Source organism: Giraffa tippelskirchi, chromosome 10 (assembly GCF_054371585.1).
Source record: "Giraffa tippelskirchi isolate mGirTip1 chromosome 10, T2T-mGirTip1v1.2.pri, whole genome shotgun sequence".
Taxonomy (NCBI): domain Eukaryota; kingdom Metazoa; phylum Chordata; class Mammalia; order Artiodactyla; family Giraffidae; genus Giraffa; species Giraffa tippelskirchi.
This window is the reverse complement of record NC_137284.1, coordinates 1,178,577-1,199,696: the sequence shown is the minus strand read 5'-3', so window position 1 is coordinate 1,199,696 and position 21,120 is coordinate 1,178,577. Positions and strand designations below refer to the sequence as shown.

Genomic DNA, 21,120 nt, shown 5'->3' with positions numbered 1-21,120 from the left:
CTCCGCGCCCTCCCGCCGCAGGACCATGAGGCCGCGCTCGGGCGGGCGCCCAGGGGCCCCGGGCCGCCGCCGCTGCCGCCCCCGCCGCCGCCCCCGCCGCCGCCCCCGCGGCCCCCGCGGCCGCCGCCTGCCGCCGCCGCTGCCGCTCGGGCTGTTGCTCGCGGCCGCGGGGCCCGGCACGGCGCGGGCCAAGGAGACGGCGTTCGTGGAGGTGGTGCTGTTCGAGTCGAGCCCGAGCGGCGACTACACCACCTACACCACCGGCCTCACGGGCCGCTTCTCGCGGGCTGGGGCCACGCTCAGCGCGGAGGGCGAAATCGTGCAGATGCACCCCCTGGGCCTGGGTGTAATAACAATGATGAAGAGGACCTGTACGAGTACGGCTGGGTAGGAGTGGTGAAACTGGAACAGCCGGAGCTGGACCCGAAACCATGCCTCACTGTCCTCGGCAAGGAGTTGATTGTGTCTGCAAGGTCTTCAGCCTCAGCCAGCACCTCACGTGTCCAGCTCCCGGCCAGCCTTGCCTTCCTCTTCATTTGGGCAGCTTGGCTGCCAAAGCCCTTCCCAACCACTCGAGCCCGCAGCACACACCACCCCCCATGCCAGCTCCTCTGTCCCACACCTGTTTGGAGCATCCCTCAAGGTGGTGGTCCCACATGGTTGGGCTCTCCATCCACTTGTTTCCCCTGTTGGTCCAGCTCCCTCTGTAGTCAGGACACTGCCAGCTCTGCACAGGCGGGTGATCACCCCCGACTGCAGCCCAGGCAGCGGGCAGGACAGGACTGTGGACCCAGGAAGTAACCGCTGCCGCCACCCTGATGCCAGCGTGCCCCACAATCTCAGCTGCTCTCGCCAGCATCCCTCTCCACACCCCCAGTCCCCGACCCCAGAAGTGCTCCCAACGGCACAGCTGTCCTGACTTCCCGCAGAGAAGTGGATGTGAGGTGGGCAGGTGGGATCCCAGTTCTGTGACTCGGCTAAACTCGGCTCAGGGTGTGCTTGAAGACTTTGTTCAAGAAAGCGTGGGTCTTGTGAAGAAAAACGGGACTTTGGAAACGGAATCGTTGAGATTCTCGTCGTCTTGAATTTTCATCATCCTATTATCACAGAAGACTCTTCTGGAACTCGCATTCTGTTGCTCTGTCCAGTCAGGGTGTGCAGGCCCCTGGGCCCCGGGAGATCCTCTGCAGCGAACCCCAAAGCTTGCCCCTTACGGGGTAGGGAGTTGCTCTGTGCCCACAGCCCCTCCCCTCTGCATGAGGGCCTTGCCACATTTGCTGCCTGCAGGGTCCCAGGTACCCTGCCGGAGGATGCCTGGGATAGTGACTGCCCCCCAGACCTTTGACCTCTGACTCTGAGCCTCCTGCTCGGTGGGGGAGTGGGGTACATATCATTTCCTCAGCCAGACATTGAAAGAAGCACAATTAAAAAAAAAAAAAAAAAAAAAACCACCAAAGCTAGAACTACCATACGACCCAGCACTTCCACTCTTGAGCATATATCTGAAAGAAACAAAAAACACTAATTTGAAAAGATACATGCATCCCAATGTTCATAGCAGCACTATTTACAACAGCCGTAAGTTGTGTGGAGACAACGTAAGTGTCCATAAGTGTCCAACACTTAAAAATTAGGGTTTCCAAGGCGTAGTCTTTTCTGGGCTCCTCTTCTGCACCTTCGTCTATTTATCTGTTTCAGTGCTGGCGGCAAACTTAGCATCTGAGAGTTTAAGAACACCTTAATATCTGCCAGAGGGCTCCCTCTTGCCCGTTATTCATAACTGCCTCAGTTACTTATCAACTTTGCACAGAAGTTTTAGATCTATGCAGAAATTTCAAAATTAAATCCTTCTGGGACTTCTATTGGAACTGAACTGGATATGGAGCATAATGTGGGGAAATTAACATTTTATAATGTTAACTCTTTCCACCCCAAAACATAGTATCAGTTCAGTTCAGTTGCTCAGTCATGTCCGACTCTCTGCCACCCCGTGGACTGCAGCACGCCGGGTTTCCCTGTCCATCACCAACTCCCAGAGCTTGCTCAAACTCATGTACATCCAGTCGGGATGCCATGCAAACACAGCATACTCCTCCATTTATTCAGTTCCTCTAAGTTCTTTTAAAAAAAAATAATAAAAGAGGGATTGCCATGGTGGTCCAATGGCTAAGATTCCGAGCAGATTTTTACACTTTGCCCTTAGGGGTCTCAGGCATTCTTTACAGATCGATCCTTAGATGCGTAAGATTTTGTTGGTATTTTGAACAATGGCTTGCTCCCCATTGGACTCGCTGATTATTTAGGATGGGAAGGAGTGCTCTCTTATTGTTGGTTGATCTGGAAACCTTTAAAACATGAGCTTGGCTTTGCTACCTGCTGGTTCTTTGAGGCTGTGATTTAAATCATCACGTTCTTTAAAAGAGAGTAAGGACTTCCCTCCTCCCATCCTCTGCTGATGGCAGGGCTGGGCTCACTGCCAGGCTTCCGCAGAGGGTCTGCAGTTGCCCCCGAGGGTTACGTTTACTGCAAGCTTTCAGTGGACGGGAATGCAGCCATCCCATGCATTCGCCTCTGATCTTTCCAGCCCCCACGGGGACCAGAACCGCCTTGAGGACCCGGACTCTGGTCACCAAGCCCTGGTCCAGGCCCTGCAGGTATATCCTCATCTCTGAAGACCCCACCCCTGGACCCCAGTCTCCAACAGCTGGATTTGTGCGGCTGCTCTGAGCGACAGCACCTTCAAAATCTCCTCTGGCAACCAGGCAACCGGCCTCCTGTTGGGGCCGGAGGGTCCCCCGGCCACTGCAGGGGACCGACGTGGACACCCCAAATCTCCTGCTCCGGCTCAGCCCTCCACGGCCCCCTGGGGAGACCCTGCCCCCTACAATGAGGGGGGCGGGCAGGGCAAGTAGGAAAGGACTAGAGGACAGGTGCCCGCCCCGACGTGGGCACGTCCTTCTCCTCCCGGCCGCCAGAGGGAGCAGTTTGAGGGGGAGCCATTCTCCAAGGTCAGAGTCAAGGCGGAAGTGAAGGCAGACAGGTGAGGAGGCGGCTTCTACTGAGAGAAGGCGGGTAGGGGCCTCGGCTAAGACACTCACCCCAGACGGGGCTGAGCGGGACTGGGGACTGCCCCCCGCACTAACCCCCGACCTTTACTGAAGGGTGTTAAAAATAAGGCAACAGGCTTAAATCGAGGTGCTTCTGCGACCCTATGTCACCAAACCGAGACAAGACTAATCACGGTTTCAGCTTCTCCCAGGAATGGAATGTTGACCCAGTCCATCAGGAACGGCCTCGTCGGCTCTGGCGACGTCACCTGCCTGACCGACTTCCGCCGCCCCAAAGGAGACCGACCTGGACACACCCAGCGCACTCTTGGCTACCGCCACTGCCTCCCGCCTAGAGGAGCCTTCGTTCGCACGGCTCCTTGGAGTTCCTTTCTGTGCGCTGGAGGGGGTGCTGCCTGAGTCACAGCGTGCTGAGTAAAGGAAATAAGATCTTCAAAATGCAGCTGAGTTTTGTTTTTAACATAGGGAAAAAGTAGGCCAGAAAAAACCCAAACACCAGCAAGGCAGTGGACAAACCCAGCTCTGGCTTCACTGGACGACTCCCACAGGTTAAGCACAGATGAACGGTGAGCTCCCAGTCCAACATGAAACACCACAGGACACACCAAACCACCCAGGATGGATGTTGTCTCAGCCCAAACAACAAGCAGCTGACTTAGAACCCCAGAACCTCGGGTTGCAAAGAATTAGACATGACTTAGTGAATGAACAAGAACCAAGAATTCCAATATTGCTTCGTGGATAATACAAGTTTGTAGTGCTCATTAATGTTATTAATCAGCTTGTCTTTTTGTCAAATTAGCATGAGACTGCCCCGGCTTTGAAAGGAGACCCTAGACAGAGCTGGCTTTATGTGTGTGAACATGTCCTGCTGGATAGCAAGCTTTCAATATCCATTTATTACTATTGTTCTTACCTTTCAAATGGCTGTATTGCCAGAGACAATTGTGTTTGCAAAAGGTGGGAAAGTCAGTTTATGGAATGCAATTTTTTAAATACAGAAACTAATGGTACTGGAAACTTAACAATCCCACGAAGTGCCCTATCCTTCAATATACACAGCACTCAACTGTGCAGTGTCCTTAGTTTTTTTTCCCCCTCTTTTCAGAACTCAAAGTGCTTACATTCTAGAGTGAGTGAGTGAGTGAAGGCGCTCAGTCGTGTCCGACTCTTTGCGACCCCGTGGACTGTAGCCACCAGGCTCCTCCGTCCATGGGATTCTCCAGGCAAGAATACTGGAGTGGGTTGCCATTTCCTTCTCCAGGGGATCTTCCCGACCCAGGGATCGAACCCGGGTCTCCTGCATTGGAGGCAGACGCTTTAACCTCTGAGCCACCAGGGAAGTCCTACATTCTAGAAGGGAAGTCAACTCTATACTAGCATCCCTCTTAAGGACAAGTTTGGCAAAGCAGAGGTCATGGGTTGCCACTTTCTGGTGTCCCCTGAGAGTGGGTTGATGCTGTCTGATGCCATTCCCTCTTTTGGTAACAGTAGAACGCATGCTAAGTACAAGAATCCTATGTTCGGTAGAAATGTTTTAAAACCTAGAAAGGGATAAATAAGCCTCGACAACAATCCTTTTTTCCTGCAAAACTCTATGACAGGGACTCCTGCTCTTTGGCAAGACGAAAGGACAAGGGCAGGATTTATGCTCGTGTATGAAACAAACAAAAGATAAAATTGAATATATAAAACAATGGTTTTCTAGACCTCATGCAGTGCAGGAGAGAGATCCTTTTGAGACAAAAATGGATAGGGTGAGAACTATGATTGCCTCTGTCACTGATACATGTAACAATATGTATAAACCTTCAAAAAATCATGCTTAGGGGAAGAAGCCTGGCAAAAAAATGTCCATTCTGTTTGATTTCATTCATTCAGAAGTCTAGAAAATGTGATGAATCTCTAGTGACAGAAAGCAGATCTATTGAGGGAATTTGGTGGGTAGATGACAAAGATAAATGAAGAAACTTGTGATGACGAAGATGCTCATGGTTCTGCCTGTAGTGATGGGTTCGTGAGGATATTTTGATGTTAAAACTTATAAAGCTGAAAATTTAAATGTGTGCTGCTTATTATGTGAATGTACACCTCAATAAAAAACTGTTAAAGAACAACAACAACAAAAAGAACCCCAGAACCTCAAAGACAGATGTTCTCAGTGGATGAATAGAACACACTTCAAATATTTGACCATTAAAAATTAGAAAGGTATCAAGCAGGTGCAAACAGAGTGGGCAGGGAACTTCCTTGGTGGCCCAGTGGTTAAGAGTCTGTGCTTCCAACTTGGGGGTGTGGGTTCAAACCCTGGTCAGGTAACTAAGACCTACATGTCATGTGACCCCAAAAAATAAAAGAGCAAAGTCATCTTTGGAAAAAGACAAAGTAGACCTTCTGACAATTAACACTCAAAGTAGCCTCCAATCAGCTATGGCTGAAGAGAAACCTGAATCCAGAGAAAACACCCAGAATGCCCCCCAGGAGATGAAACACAGAAGCTGAGAAAGTCACCTCGGATACATGGGGACAGGTCAGCAGTTCCTCAGAGATCCAACCACACAACCAGCAATTCTACTCCCGGCGTCCACTCAGGAGACGTGAAAACACACGCTAGCACCAAAGCTTGAATGCAAATGTGTAGTGGCATCACCCAGGATGGCCCCAAACCGGAAACAGTGCAGATAGTCATCACCAGGTAGATGGGTAAATGCAAGGTGGACCATCCACACGATGGAATAACGTGGTGATAAGGAGTGAAGTAGTGATGAAGTATTGATGCGTTGACAATACGTGAAAAAAATGAAAGTGAGAGTGTTAGTCGCTCAGTCGTGTCCAGCTCTTTGCAAACCCATGGACTGTAGCCCACCAGGCTCCTCTGTCCATGGGATTTCCCAGGCAAGAATGCTGGAGTGGGCTGCAGGTCCCTTCTCCCAGGGATTTTCCCAGTGCAGGGATCGAACAGGCAGATTCTTTTGACAACATGGATGAGCCCTAAATTCAACATGCTGAGGGAAAGAAGCCAGTCACAAAAGATCTCACGTAGTATCATTTATGTGAAATGTCCAGAACATGCCAATCTAGAGACAGAAAGTAACCTAGGATGGGGGAGCGGCAGGGGTGTAGGGCTGGGGAGGAAAGGGGAGTGACAATAATGGGTGTGGGGTCTCTTTGGGGGTGATGAAATGTTCTAAACTGGATCACGGTGATGCTTGTACACCATCATCATGGAACGGGAGAAAAAGCACTGGCTTCCCCAATGGCTCCGTGGATAAAGAATGCCTCTGGAAAGCAGGAGACACTGGTTTGATTCCTGGATCGGGAAGGTCCCCTGGAGGAGGAAATAGCAGCCCACTCCAGCATTCTTGCCTGGAGAATCCCACGGACAGAGGAGCCGGCGGGCTACAGTCCATGGGGTCACACAGAGTCACACACTGAGCACACATTAAGCACCCTCGGGGTCCCGAGGCACCCTGCACAGAAAGCAGGTTAAACAAACCCTCAGCAAACGCTTAAAGTGAACAGAGAAGACAGATGCTCAGAGAGGACGCGCAAACAGACAGACCTCAGCAAGGACGGCAGCGGGACGCCCAGAGAGCCCTGAGAAAACAGCTACCGACCTGGAATTCCGTCCCCAGTGCAAGCAGCGTCCACAAGTGTGCGGGGAAGCCAAGCACGTTCATGGAAAACAGAGTCTGCCAAGACGTGCTCGGTGAGGGGGCTGCAGAGGACAGGTTTGAGAAGCAGGAAAGGGAGACCAGGAAGGACTCAGGCGTGAGAAGAGGGTAAACAGAGCTGTCGGCGAACATGGGGGTGAGTTTAAGCAAACACTGACTGTAATAAACAAGAACACACCACAGAGGCCACAGGAAAACAGGTGGCGCTGGAAACACAGCCACACAGGATGGAGCTCCTCCCACTGTTCTCCAGAAGCAGACAATGTTTCACTTAAAATACCTACAAAATAGGGGCTTCCCTGGTGGCTCAGCGGTAAAGAACCTGCTTGCCAATGCGGGATACCCAAGTTCGATCCCTGGGTTGGGAAGATCCCTTGGAAAAGGAAATGGCTACCCACTCCAGGATTCTTGCCTGGAGAACTCTATGGACAGAGGAGCCCAGGGGGCTACAGTCCATGGGGTCACAAAGAGTCAGATACAACTGAGTGACTAACACTTTCTTTTCCTGGCCCTCTCAATGCAGGGAGCCCAGGTTCAATCCTTGGTCAGAGGACGAGATCCCACCTGCTGCAACTAAAAATCCCACATGCTGCGGCTAAGACTCAGAGCAGCCAAGTAAATAAATAAAAATAAATATCTAAAAAATAAATGAATAAAACAAAATATGTCTGAAATTGAGAGGGTTGTCAGTAACACAGGGAATACAGTAATAACTCCTAAGTCAATCAAGGTAAAAAAAAAAAATTTTAAAACCCCATATTTGCTAGGAGGAATAGAAAGAAAGCATTAAAACAGGACAATTAAATGCAAAGAAAGGAAGGCACAGAAGTAAATATATCAGAAATCACACTGAGTCACATGGATTCCGCTCATGGGTTAATGGACAGAAGCCCCAAATATGGGAGTTTTTCAGGTAGTTCTACACTAGTCACAAGAGAGAACCCCAAAACATAAGCACACAGCAAGGCTGAAAGGCCCTGGCCTGGAAAAGGCAGGCCAGCCAGTATCAGGACAATGCCTAATCAAGTAGGAGATTTTTTTTTTAATTAATTCTTTTTATTTCTTTGGCTGTACCAGGTCTTAGCTGTGGCATATGGGATCTCAGTTCCCTGACCAGGAATCCAACCCAGGCCCCCCGCATTGGGAGCACGGAGTCTCACCAGTGGACCACCAGGAGAGTCCCAAGCAGGAGGTTTTGAACACAGTCCTCTTAGTCACTGATAATCAAGCAGACAAAGGGTTCATAAGGCCGCAGAGTGTCTCCAGCACCATAGGTTGTCAATGAGCCTGGAGAACAGAGGGCCCTGAAACACATCGGGGCCACTTGGGAACTGTCCCCACGCGCCACAAAGACCAACACCAGGACCCTGTGCTCAGGCCTCCTCACACCTCGGGCAGAAATCAGGCTGTGAGATCGGCTGCAAAACCCTGGTCATTAGGAACACTTCCACCATTTCTAGACAACGCAGGGGCCAAAGAGAAAATCAAAAGAGCAATTATAAAAATAGTTACAACTGACTAGTAATGAAAATAGTACATGTCAAAACTTGGGGTTATGGAACTAAAACTTTATTTTAAAATAATGTTTAACCCAAAATGCTTGTTTCAGAAAAAAAAAAAGACTAGAGATTAATGAGCAGAGTATCTATAACAGAAAGTAGGACGAGAAACAGCAGAGAAAAAATAATAGAGTAGAAGGAAATCAAGGTGAGAGCAAAAATAGTTAATTTTTTTTCAAATTTACAAACGCTTAATTATTATAAAGCAATATAAAATAGCATTAGGTTTTTTTAAGAAAAGAAAAAAGCAATTATGTCAATTTTTAAACATCTCCCCGTGTCTACGCCTGAGTATGTGTCTGTCTGTGTCTGTGTGTGTGTGTGTCTGTGTGTGTGTGTGTCTGTGTGTGTGTGTCTGTGTGTGTGTGTGTGTACTGGCATCACAGCTACATATAGTTTAGAATCTTGCTTTGGTCACTTAACTGGACACTTCTCACCATATCCTAGGACTTTCAGGATTACACATACTTTCAGGATCTAGTTTTTCTCTATTAGTGAAGCATGGCTGATTTACAATGTTGTGATACCTTCAGGTGTAGACCAGACTGATTCAGTTATATGTGTATATAATCTATGCTTTTTCAGACTCCTTTCCTTTATAGGTTATTACAAAATATTGAATATAGTTCCCTGTGCTATACATACAGTAGGTCCTTGTTGATTATCTATTTGAATAAAAAAACATTTTTAAATACACAATAAAGATCAACAATACCAGAAACTGGTCTTTGCAAAGACTAAGAAATTCACTAACTCCTGGCAAAATTGACCAGGGAAACAAAAGGGAAGGAGCAGGAATATAAACTAAGTGTAGCAGGGTGTAACCCTGGGGGAGGAAATGGCAACCCACTCCAGCATTCTTGCCTGGGAAACCCCACGGACAGGGGAGGCTGGCGGGCTACAGTCCATGGGGTCGCAAAGAACTGGACAGGACCGAGTGACTAAAGAAAACAGCAGTGTATATCACGTAGGAGCCAGAACAGCACATCGACAGACCCAGCAGTTATCAAACAGGAGACATCGATGAAAAAGTGCCTGCCCCAAATGAGAAAAACTTGGATTTGTGACCATCTTGTCTTAAGGAGACACAGAAATAGGCCAAGGATATCTCAGCCACATAAATTGGTAAGTGAAACTTCACCCTCCGGACATTCACATGAGACGCACATCACTTCACAAACAGGTTCTACCACATGACCGAGCGGTGAGTGACTCCTCACGCAACAGACCGCTCCAGCCGGCAGACGCGTGGGACACACCCACCCCCCACCCCCGGCCGGGGTGAGCCTGACACCAAAAGTGGGGCAGGGGTGGCTGGGAAAAGGAAAACCACTCGGAGGGCTTGTTCATGAACTAGGCATAAAAACTCCATGAGCAGAACCAGTCCAGTAATAACAAAATGTGAAAGCTGTAACCATGCTCAGGAACGCAAGGCCTATTTTCATTTTAAATCAATCCTAAAATTCACTGTACTGATGAAAGGAGAAAATTTCTAGCCACTTAAACAGCTGCAGAAATATTCAATAAACTTTGACATCCACTGAAGACAAAGGGAAAATCGCTGGACTAAAAGGAACATCCCTTAATCTGACAAAAATCTGCACCAGGAGTTCACAACCAGTATTTCATATAATGGTGAAATGTTAGAAGCGTTACCTTGAATTGATGTGAACGAGGTGACATTGCAGCCTATGGGGAAGACCTTGATATTGGAAAAAATAAGAAAATGAAACCCTGACTTCAAAAAACGTCCAAAATTTAATTCCAGGTAGATTCCTAAAACTCCAATCTTGGGTTTCCCTGGTGGTTCAGATGGTAAAGAAGTCGCCTGCAATGCAGGAGACCTGTGTTCAACCCCTAGGTGGGGAATATCCCCTGGAGAGGGAATGACAGCCCATTCCAGTATTCTTGCTGAGAAAATTTTATGGACAGAGGGGCCTGGTGGGCTACAGATCCTCCAAGTCAGACAGGACTGAAAGACTAACACTTTCACTTTCTCTGTTTTCAATCCAACATGCACTGAACTTTGGACAAGATAAGTGCAGTATTGTTTGAAATATCGACAAAAAGAGACAAAATGTCCAACAACTGGTAAAAGGGGATAAGTCAGTGGAGGAGCCTGGTGGGCCACAGTCCATGAGGTCGCAATGAGTCGGACACAACTGAGCGAATAACACTTCCACTTCCTTGTAACTTTAGCAATGGATAAACAGAGCCATGTGTGTACATCACCTATGTTGTTATCGATACCCTTTGTAGGGCTAAAAGACATCATTTTTAATCAATGAGTTGCAGGACTGGGCTGGACCCTCAGGGGTCTCCCTCAAGTCTGGACACAGATTCAACAAGGGGAACTTGATTCAGTGAGTGACCAGGAACAGCTAATGACACGTGGACCTTACTTCAGGGGCTGATATCCAGAGGAAGACAAGAAGAAAGTCCCAAACTCAGCACAAACAGGAACCAGGAAGGGAGCACGTGCCCAGCTCTCACCTGGCCTGCACAGGTATATAAAGGCTCCCGGCCCAGGAGGCCCCACACCTGAGCACCTGCCTTCTCTCTCCACCTGCTCCTCTGACCTACTCCACCCTCAACCCACCAGAACCATGGGCTGCTCTGGCTGTTCCGGAGGCTGTGGCTCCAGCTGTGGGGGCTGCGGCTCCAGCTGTGGGGGCTGCGGCTCCAGCTGTGGGGGCTGCGGCTCCAGCTGTGGGGGCTGCGGCTCCAGCTGTGGGGGCTGCGGCTCCAGCTGTGGAGGCTGTGGCTCCAGCTGTGGGGGCTGTGGCTCCAGCTGCTGTGTGCCCGTCTGCTGCTGCAAGCCCGTCTGCTGCTGTGTGCCCGACTGCTGCTGCTCCAGCTGTGGCAAAGGGGGCTGTGGCTCGTGTGGGGGCTCCAAGGGGGGCTGTGGCTCTTGTGGGGGCTCCAAGGGGGGCTGTGGCTCCTGTGGGGGCTCCAAGGGAGGCTGTGGCTCCTGTGGCTGCTCCCAGTCCAGCTGCTGCAAACCCTGCTGCTCCCAGTCCAGCTGCTGCAAACCCTGCTGCTCCCAGTCCAGCTGCTGCAAACCCTGTTGCTCCCAGTCCAGCTGCTGTGTCCCCGTTTGCTGCCAGTGCAAGATCTAATTTTCGGTTTTGCGGGGATTCTTACCAGACCCAGCACCATCCCTGGTCAGGAGTCCTGGGCTCCAGGGCAGCCACCCCATCCTCCTCCCTTTCCGAGAGTGAACATTTTTTTGACCTCTTGTCAAATGTGACGGGGGTGTATGTCCAACGATGACTTCCAAAGCCTCATTCCCAGCATCTGGAGACCCTCCCCAGCCACCTGCAGCAGTGAATGGCCAGTCTCAAGCCCTGCCCAGCTGTACCTGTTCCCTCGAGGACATCTGAGCAGACGACACAGGCTTTTCTCAGTTCTGCCCATTCTGCGTCACAGCCACTCAGATCTCTCTGTCCCTTAACCTAATAAAGCCACTCATCCCAGAACCCATTGCTGTTTGCTCTATTTGTCTGTCTACAGCCCTCTGCTGGGGTGGGCAGGGTGTGTGTCGGAATTACACCTGTGGCCACGCTCATTCCTGGACCTGCTAACAGCCCACCTGCCCGAGATGCCTATAGCATCCTCAGCCGATGTGGATCTCCGTCTCCCAAATGGCCGTGTGTGTTTTCTATAGCCAGCTAGCTGAGCAGCCTTGAGCAGGCCACCTTTCCTCCCCAGACTTCAGTGTCCACACCTGTAACACGGGCTGCTGACAGCACCTTCCTCGCAGGAAATGCTCCGTGCACGGTAAAGCAGCTGCATGAGGTGGGACCACGCTGTGCTGGCAGCGCCAAGCTCCGCACGCACCCCAGGCTCAATGCTAAGTTGAGCAGTGTGTTGACTGAAGCAGCCAGACCAAAGCAAAGCCACTCTTGTGTGGGCCTGGTGCTGTACACCTCCTGAAAGCCCACAGCAGCCCCAGTGCGCTGGTGTGAAATGGCCCGATCCCTGATCACGGTGAAAACCAAAGCCACACCCTCCCTCCACTCAAGCCATCCCAGACCCGCTCACCCAGAGTCTCACGATGTGAGTGATAAACACTGTGCTGCCCTCTCGGTGTCATCAGTGTGATATCCGAGCCAGTTTAGGGGCAGACGGTTCATCCCACCTCCTACAGGGCAGCCACGAACCAGTGACACCTTCTCTGTGTCCCCACTTCCAGAGCTGTGCAGCCAGGACTGAAAACCACAAAGGCTGGTGCTGAGCCCACACGCCTACCGTCTGGAGTGTGAAGGTTTGTGATGGTGTGTAAAAACCAAGAGAGCAAATCTTCTGCTTCCAGAGGGGATGTAACATTTATGGAAGGCCCACAATCCCATTTTGGCAACTGGAAAAGGCCAAATTAATTGCAAAACCCATAAGTCAAAAGACATCAGTAAATTTTATACAACCATCATGGAGAGCAGAATGGAAGTTCCTTCAAAAACTACAAATAGAACTACCACATGACCCAGCAATCCCACTACTGAGGATGATTTGAAAAAAACCACAACTCAAAGGGATACACGCACCCCAGGGTTCACAGTAGCAATATTCACAATAGCCATGACACAGAAGCAACCGAAATGTCCATCAACAGAGGATGGGTAAAGAAGATGTGGTACATATACGCTATGCTAAGTCGCTTCAGTCTTGTCCGTCTCTGTGGGACGCTATGGACTGTAGCCCGCTGGGCTCCTCTGTCCACGGGATTCTCCAGGCAACAATACTGGAGTGGACTTCCATGCTCTTCTCAGGGGATCCTCCCGACCCAGGGATAAAACCCACATCTCTTATGTGTCCTGCATTGGCAGGTGGATTCTTTACCACTAGCGCCACTTGGGAAGCCCATGGTACATACATAGAACATTCCATTGCAGTACATATATATACAATGGAATATTATTCAGCCATAAAAGAAGAATGGAATCGTGCCATCCATAGCAACATGGTTGGACCTAGAGATTATCATACTAAGTGAAGTAAGTCAGACAGAGAAAGACAAATATATGTTATCACTTATATGTAGGAGCCCCCAAAAACGATACAAATGAATTTATTTACAAAACAGAAACAGACTCACAGACTTTGAAAGCAAATGTATGGTTACCAAAGGGAAAAGACTGGGGAAGGGATAAATTAGGAGTTGGGATTAACATATATACACTAGTATATATTAAACAGATGATTAACAAGGACTTGCTACAAAGCACAGGGAACTCTACTCAATACTCTGTAATGATCTATATGGGAAAAGAATTTGAAAAAGAATGGATACACGTATATGTATAACTGAATCACTCTGCTGTACACCTAAAATTAACACAACACTGTAAATCAACTATGGAGAAGGAAATGGAAATCCACTCCAGTATTTTTGCCTGGAGAATTCCATGGACAGAGGAGCCTGGTGGGCTACAGTCTAAGGGGTCACAAAGAGTCGGACACAACTGAGCAACCGACACAAACACAAATCAACTATATACTCTAATATAAAATAAAAATTACATTTAAAATACTTAAAAAGACATTAGTAAATCTTATGTGTTTTACCACAATTTATTCATTTATATTTTAAGTGGGACATATACATTAATATATATATGACATCAGAGAATTGTGGAAGCAATGAGATCCAGATGAAATAAATTCCAGAGAGGGAGAGCTCTTCTCAGACAAACTGAGCATCCATCACTGTGTTTTCTTACTTCAGGTGATTAGCCAGTTGTGGGTGAGGGCTGGTCATCAGGTATAACCCAGAAGGACGAACTATACCAGGAAAGAAAAACCAGCAGAGCTGGTGGCAACTAAGACCTGGTACAGCCAAATAAATAAAAATAAATATTTTTAAAAAAAAACAGAGAAAATTGTAAAAGCAACAGGAGAAGAAGGACACAATATCTTCGAAGGAACAATCATAAAAATGATAGTTAACTTTTAAACAGAAATGATGGGATCCAGAAGATAATGGGATAACATTTTACAGAGCTGAGAGGAAAAAAACCTCCCAGCTTGGAGTTTTATACCTAATGAAAATATCCTCCAAAATGTAAGTGGAGTAGAGTTGTTTTCAGCTGAAAGATGATATCGCTGAAAGACCTACAACACAAGAAATACTAAAGTTCTTCGGGCTAAAGAACAATAACTCCATATGGGAGTATGGAGGATCAGGAATTGAGTAAAGGGTAGTGGCAAGTGTAAAAATGTTGGCAAGCACAAAAAAATTAACTGTCTTAAACAATACACTAACATCCTGTAAGATTTTTAACATTTGCAGAAATAAAATGTGGAAGGATAAATGGAATTAAAGAGTTGTGAAGTTCTTTCCATGTTCAGGAAGTCATGAGACTTCAAGAATGTAAAATTGAATCTCTAGAATAACCATTAAAGAATAATACATGAACATATAATTCAAAAGCTAATGGAAGAGATAAACTGAATTTTTAAAATTCGGTGAATCCAAAGGAAGACAAGAAAAAGGAATAAAGAAACAAAGAAGAGATGAAAGAAATAGAAAATAAAAACAGCAATTAAACCCAATAATATCAGCAATTACAGTCAATGCAAATAATCTAAATACTCCAATAAAAGCCAAATGTCAGATTGGAAAATTAAAAGAATTTTCAACTGCATACTATTTGCAGAAGACACACTTTTAGTAATGGGACCCAGAAAGATAGAAAGAGAAAAATGGGAAAAGGATATATCAAACACTAAGCATATATTAAAGGATATAGCAAACACTAATTTTATAGAAAGTTAGTGTAGCTGTATTAATATCAGACAAGGTAGACTTTAAGACAAAACTCTTACCAGAGAGAACAAAGAACATTGCATGACGCTAAAGGAGTCAACAAGACCAAAAAAGCAAACAATCCTAAATTTCTATGAACCAAATAACAGAGCTTCAAAATACATAAAGCAAATGTTGACAAAACTAAAAGAAGGAAAATACAAATCCACAAATAGAATTGAGAAATTTCACTTTTATTGCAATATATCTCAGTAACTGATAGAACAAGGAGATAAATCAGTAAGGAGTTAGGAGATCTGAATGTGATTAGCCAACTTGACCTCATTGACATATAATGAAATAATACAGAGTATATGCTTTGACAGAGAGACAGAGTATGTGCTTTGACACATACTCAGTAAGAGAAAGGTATCTGTTTTCAAATCCCCAAATGTTTGAAAATTAAGGCATAGATTTCAAAATAACCCATAAGCCTAAGAAATCACAGTGGAAACTGGAAGATATTTTGGACTGCTTTATAATGTAAATATGACATCAAACCCTGCTGGATACAGCTAAAGCAGTGCCTAAAGGAAATCAACCCTGAATATTCACTGGAAGGACTGATGCTGAAGCCCCAATACTTTGGCCACCTGATGTGAACAGCCAACTCATTGGAAAAGACCCTGATGCTGGGAAAGATTGAGGACAGGAGCAGAAGGCAGCGACAGAGGATGAGATGGTTGGATGGCATCACCAACTCAATGGACATGGCTTTGACCAACTCTGGGAGATGGTGATGGACAGGGGACCCTGGTGTGCTGCAGTCCATGGGGTTGCAAAGAGTTGGACATGACTTAGCTACTGAACAACAAAGAAAAATCTATAGGTCAAAACACATGTATTAGAAAAGGTGAGTAAGTAAAAATCAACTATCTAAACTGTCAAGAAACTGGAAAAAGGAAAGTAGATTGAATCTGAAATAAAGTAGAAGAAAGAAAATAATAAAAGTAATAAAATAAAAATAAACATTAAAAGGGAGCACAAATCAATGAAATTGAAATCAGACGCAAAACAGAGAAAATTAACATAGTCAAGTGTTTGCTCTTCGTAAAGATTAACAAAATTTACAAACCACCAGCAATACTGATCCAAAAACAGAAGAAAAGATACATTACAAATAAAAGAAATGAAAAGGTGACATCACTACATACCCTGCACACAATAAAAATATAACTAGGTAGAAGAATAAATTACATGAACAATTTCAAATTTTAGATGAAATAAGCAAAGTCCTGAAAAACACAACGATATCACAAATGAGACAAGAAGAAATAAAGTGTGAATGGTTCTATATCTGTTAAAGAAATTGAATCTGTAACTGAAAACCTTTCCAGGAAGAAAGCAGAAGGCCAGTATCTTCAAGAGTGAATATCTTCAGGGATTTCCCTGGTGGTCCAGTGCCTAAGACTCTGCAGTTCCAATGCAGGGGGCCTGGGTTTGACCCCTGGTCAGGGAGCTAGATCCCACATGCCACAACTACAATCCGACACAGCCAAATAAATAAAACATTTTTTTAAAAAAAGAGTGAATACCTCCAGATACTTAAGGAAGATATGCCAACTGTGGTGGACAGAATAATGGACACCCAGACATATGCACATTCTAACCCTGAGAACCTACACGGCAAAAGAGTCTGCGCTTCTAACAGACTTGCCAGCGATGCTGACACAGCTGGTCTGGATGACCATGTTACCTGGTGCTAGGAGATACCTGCTAAAATATTCCTGGCAGCACTGCTACATGTAGGAGAGCAAGCAGCAGAGGAAACGTGTCCGTCAATGGAAACCTGTGCAACAGCTACAATGGATGGACCAGGCTCGCCTGCACCAACAAAGATGAAGAGACGGCAATGGGGGAAGACAGGAAACTGCAGGGGGGCAGGTACAAGGATTCTATACATAAATATTTTACAGCACACAAGACAATGCTATGTGGTGTACATGGGCCTTAAACATGCAGCAAAGTGACACAAACAGGGCCAGGAAGACACTGGCCGTCTGGAGTGGCAGCTGCCTCTGGACAGAGGGTTGGGAGAGGTTCAGAGAGCCCGCTGGGGTCTGCACTGTGGTGTTACAATCCGAAGCAAAATGGGAGAAAAGGTTGACAGGTTTGGGTCTCGGAGCTAGATGTCTGTTATACCATTTTCTGTATTTATTTGTACATTACAAAAATGTCATAACACACCAGGAAAGAAGATAACCTGAAATGCGAATAATCTGAGATTAAAAGCATATAGAAGGGACTTCTCTGGTGGTCCAGGGGTTAGGAATCTCCTGCCAATGCAGGGGACACAGGTTCAATCCCTGGTCCGCGAAGATTTCACATGCCCAGGAGAAACTGAGCCCCTGCCTGCACCACAACTACTGAGCCTTCGAGAGGCAACTACTGATGCCGGAGCACCTGAGGTCGGTGCTCTGCAACGAGAGAAGCCGCCGCAGTAAGAAGCCCACACGCTGCAACTAGAGAAAAACCCAAGCAGCCATCGAAGAACCAGCACAGCCAAGTAGAAACAGCACACAGACTGAGGCTACTTTACTGCAAGGCTCTTAATAGCCAAGATACGGAAAGAATCTAGTGCCTAGAAACGGAGAGTTGGTTGAAGCATCCGCGCACACCCACAACATACAACTGCACACAGTTACAACCAGGCGGTGGGAAGCGGGGATGCGACGAGCCTCAAAAGTACTTTGTTGCGTGAAAAAAAGTCAGACGCAAAAGAATGCACACCGCTTGCTCCCGTGTGTACGAAATTCAAGAAAAGCAGCACTAACTGACCGGATGGGTCAGAAAGTGAGGGGAGACTGCGAAGGGTCGCCGCGGGGTTTTTAGGACTAGCTCCGGGCGGTCGGCGCAGCTGCCAAAAGCCGCTGTTGGAACACCTGAGATGGGCGTCGTATTAACTACACCTTGACTTAAAAAGGTTGTGGGACACGTAACGCCATGGGTACAGGTTGACTGTGTGTCATCAGTTGAAACCCTGACGGGTCAGCAGGAACTAGTGAGCTCCGTTTCCTTCGGCGCCGAAGGCGGCTTTCAGGGCGGCCGGCAGGGGGAGCGCACGGGCCGCACGGGCCGCACGGGCCGCGCTCGCACCTGTCCGCCGCGGCCGCGGGTCCCTCCGGGGCGGCGGGCTGTGAGCGCGCCGGGCCGGACCGGCTCGACCCGCCCCCTAGGGGCCACGGCGCCTTCCGGGGCCCTCGCAGGACTCTGCTCCACCCTGGGGACCCCGAGGCGGCACCTGCACGTGCGGGCTGGCACGGCCGCGATCACCTGCCCGACTTGGACATTGACCGCCTGGCACTGCTGCCCCATCCCGAGAGCCAGCTGGGGAGCTGTAACCCACGCGAGGCGTCCCTTCAGCCCGCAGCCAGCTTCCCAAGCCGCCCCTCCCCCTCCAAAGCCGCGCGCCCGCCGAGGTGCTGGCCGGCCCTCCCTGAGCCTGCGGGGTCTGGGGGCGTGAGCGGCAAGGGCCACCCACCAGGCAACGCACCTAGACCGCTGGCCCTCCGCGGGTGGTGCCTGGGGGAAAGGTGGTCTCGCCCCCAGCTGCAGAGAACCCAAGAATGCTGCTAGGCATCCTGGTGACCTCGGAAGTCGCTGTCCTCCCCAGAGTGGGTGCCGCCCTACCCAACCGCCCCATCCTTGCAGAACCCCAGGTTTTACACGAGAAATAACTCCTAGGATGATAAAATAATCCTGTACTGGAAATTCCCCCGCGGTCCAGCGATGAAGACTGTTGCCCTCACTGCCCAGGCCGCGGGTTCAATCCCTAGTGGTGGCAACTAAAATCCCGCAAGCAACGAGGTGAGCCAGAAAATAAAATAACCCTGGCCCAAACATGGCACAGCCAGGGTAGCTGCACACCGCCGCCTCCCTCCCAGCGGGGGCCCAAGGACCCCGCCCCTCTCCTCAGCTTACTGCCGCCTGCTCAGGGACAGGGCCGGGAGCTGCCCTTGGCCACAGGCAGGCGCTGACCACGCCTGGGCTGGGCAGAAGAGGAGCCACTTGTACGGTCCTCCCTCGCCCTCTCCACGGGGCTCAACCTGGGTCTGGCCCAGGGCGCAAGCCGAGTCCTCCCAGCCCAGCTGACAGCTCCCCTGTCCCCCACTCCTGAGGGTCCCAGGCCCTTTGTGTTCTGTCCATGCTTCCCCAAAGGCCTCAGATATGGGCTCAGGCCACCCAGCCAGCTGGGGGGCTCAGCCTGAATCCTCCTACCCTCTCCCAGGAGCAAGCCTCTCCCACTTTTCAGACATGGAATGAGCCCAAATGCAACAAGCTCCCGCCACACCCTACACTCCATCGGGACCTGACCTGGCCATGCAACTGGGCTGGGCATCTCGCTGAGTTCAGGGTCCAGCTCCAGCCAGGGCTTCTCTCCTCAGCAACACCTTCCTCCTTCGGGTCCACCTCCGACAGGGAAAGAGGAAGGACCTGAACCCAGCCCCAGCCCCAAATAGCCCTGGAGTTAGCCCTGCTTCCTTCCCGGATGGCCCCACCCCACCCCCACCCCACGACGTTTGTTATCCTAAGTGCTGGCTGGGAGCCAAGAACACACTCTCCTCCACACACACACCCCCAAATACTCACACCTGACTGCTCAGTCTAGCAAGGGAGGGGCCCCAAGCACTTTCTAAGCACCTACTGTGGGCAAAGCTCTGAGGCCAGAGGTCAGGAGAATTGAGAGTGGGAAAGCCGAGGGCCCAGCGGAGGCCTGGCCATCACGACCCTCCCCAGCTGCACTCAGAGCTCTGGGGTCCCGAGTGCCCACCTGTCCCAGGAGAGTACAGAAAGCAGTCTCCTGCAAGGATTCGTGTGACCCTTCATTCAAACAGCTGTGGCTGGGGTCGGCTCTCAGATCCTGAAGGGGCGGCGCTCTCTGGGGGCCGAAGCCTCTTAGAGCCCTGAGATGCCCCCACGGGCTAGAGGAGGCCTGGCTCTCACTCTCCACTGGGCAGCCCTGTGGACGGGGGTTAAGGAATGTTTGGCTCGTCTGGTCACACACACCCCCCAAATTATCACCTTCAAAAGCTCCCAGGGCTCCTTGGCCCCCCAGGGAGAAGTCTTTCTCCCCTTCCTCAGAAGTCTTTCTCCCCTTCCTTCTTTCTCCCCAGGGCCTGGCACAGCTGCTCAAGGGACACACCTGGAGCAACGCAGACGCACGATACATGCCCCACCCCCCACCCCCGGCTGCCCCGCGCCGGCGGAAGGACGAGGTCTTCGCAGCCTGCGGGGGTCCCTGCGCCTCCGTGGCCTCCAGTCGCTGTCTGTCCATCCTGGGGTGGCCTCCCGGACGCTCCCCTCCCCGCTCCGGGGTGTTTCCGCCAGACACCGCCCGAGGTGTAATTACCTATGTTTGCTCCCGCTCTGGACTACCAGCGTCCAAGCGGCCGAGGGCTTGGGTTCCAACAGCGGTCGGCTGGGGCGGACCCTCAACTGCCTTTTCCGGGCTGGGGGCACCCTGCGAGGGCGGGTCCCGAGAGCGCCGCTTAGGGTGGACTTCTAACTGGAAGCAACAAAGGCTGGAGGTCATCGGTGGGGCTGGGGATACAGTGCCGCCCAGGGGGCCGCCACCTCCCACCCGAGTTCAGATGTGTGACCAGAGGCACACCTTCTCGCTTCTGAGCTTCCCACTCCACCCCCCACCCCGTAAAATGCAGACCCAGGCTCCCACCTCCAGGGCTCGTGGAGAGGGGACGCGCGGATGCCTAAGGTAAAGCGCCGCCTGGGCCGGGCTCGCGGGGTGCGCTCGTGCCCAACCCGGTCTAGAGAAGCCGCTGCCCGCGGCAAGCCCCGCACGAACAAAGACTGCCGGGGTGGGGTGGGGGGCAGCTCCTGCCAGGCCGGCGGAGAGAGGACGCTCGCGCTCGGGGCCCGGACGACTGGACCCTCCGCGGGTGTAAGATGAGACTGGGGGGCCTCCGGGTGGGGCAGAGCACTGGGGCCCGGAGGGCTTCCTGGAGGTGGGGTTCCAGGCTCGGGATCGGAGGCCGCGCGGCCCCTTTAAGAGCCGG

The 21,120-nt window shown here is 49.9% G+C and overlaps 1 protein-coding gene, 1 long non-coding RNA gene and 1 other non-coding gene across 3 annotated transcripts in view; all 3 read right to left on the bottom strand.

Moving 5' to 3' along the window:
• Positions 1–21,108, bottom strand: part of LOC145524432 (uncharacterized) — an 87,723-nt gene extending 66,615 nt beyond the window's left edge. The window contains exons 1-2 of the long non-coding RNA XR_014067498.1: positions 20,781–21,108; positions 20,457–20,612 (exon numbers count right to left, since the gene is read on the bottom strand). This is a non-coding gene — a long non-coding RNA (uncharacterized LOC145524432). The remainder of the gene's footprint in view (positions 1–20,456; positions 20,613–20,780) is intronic.
• TRNAW-CCA (transfer RNA tryptophan (anticodon CCA)) lies at positions 4,339–4,410 on the bottom strand. Its single transcript has one exon. It is a non-coding gene; the product is annotated as a tRNA-Trp (tRNA).
• LOC145523107 (uncharacterized) lies at positions 9,612–11,460 on the bottom strand. The gene has a single exon (XM_081532892.1). It carries the CDS (start codon positions 11,458–11,460, stop codon positions 10,705–10,707), a length of 756 nt encoding a protein of 251 aa, XP_081389018.1. The 3' UTR covers positions 9,612–10,704.
• Positions 21,109–21,120: the final 12 nt, after the last annotated feature.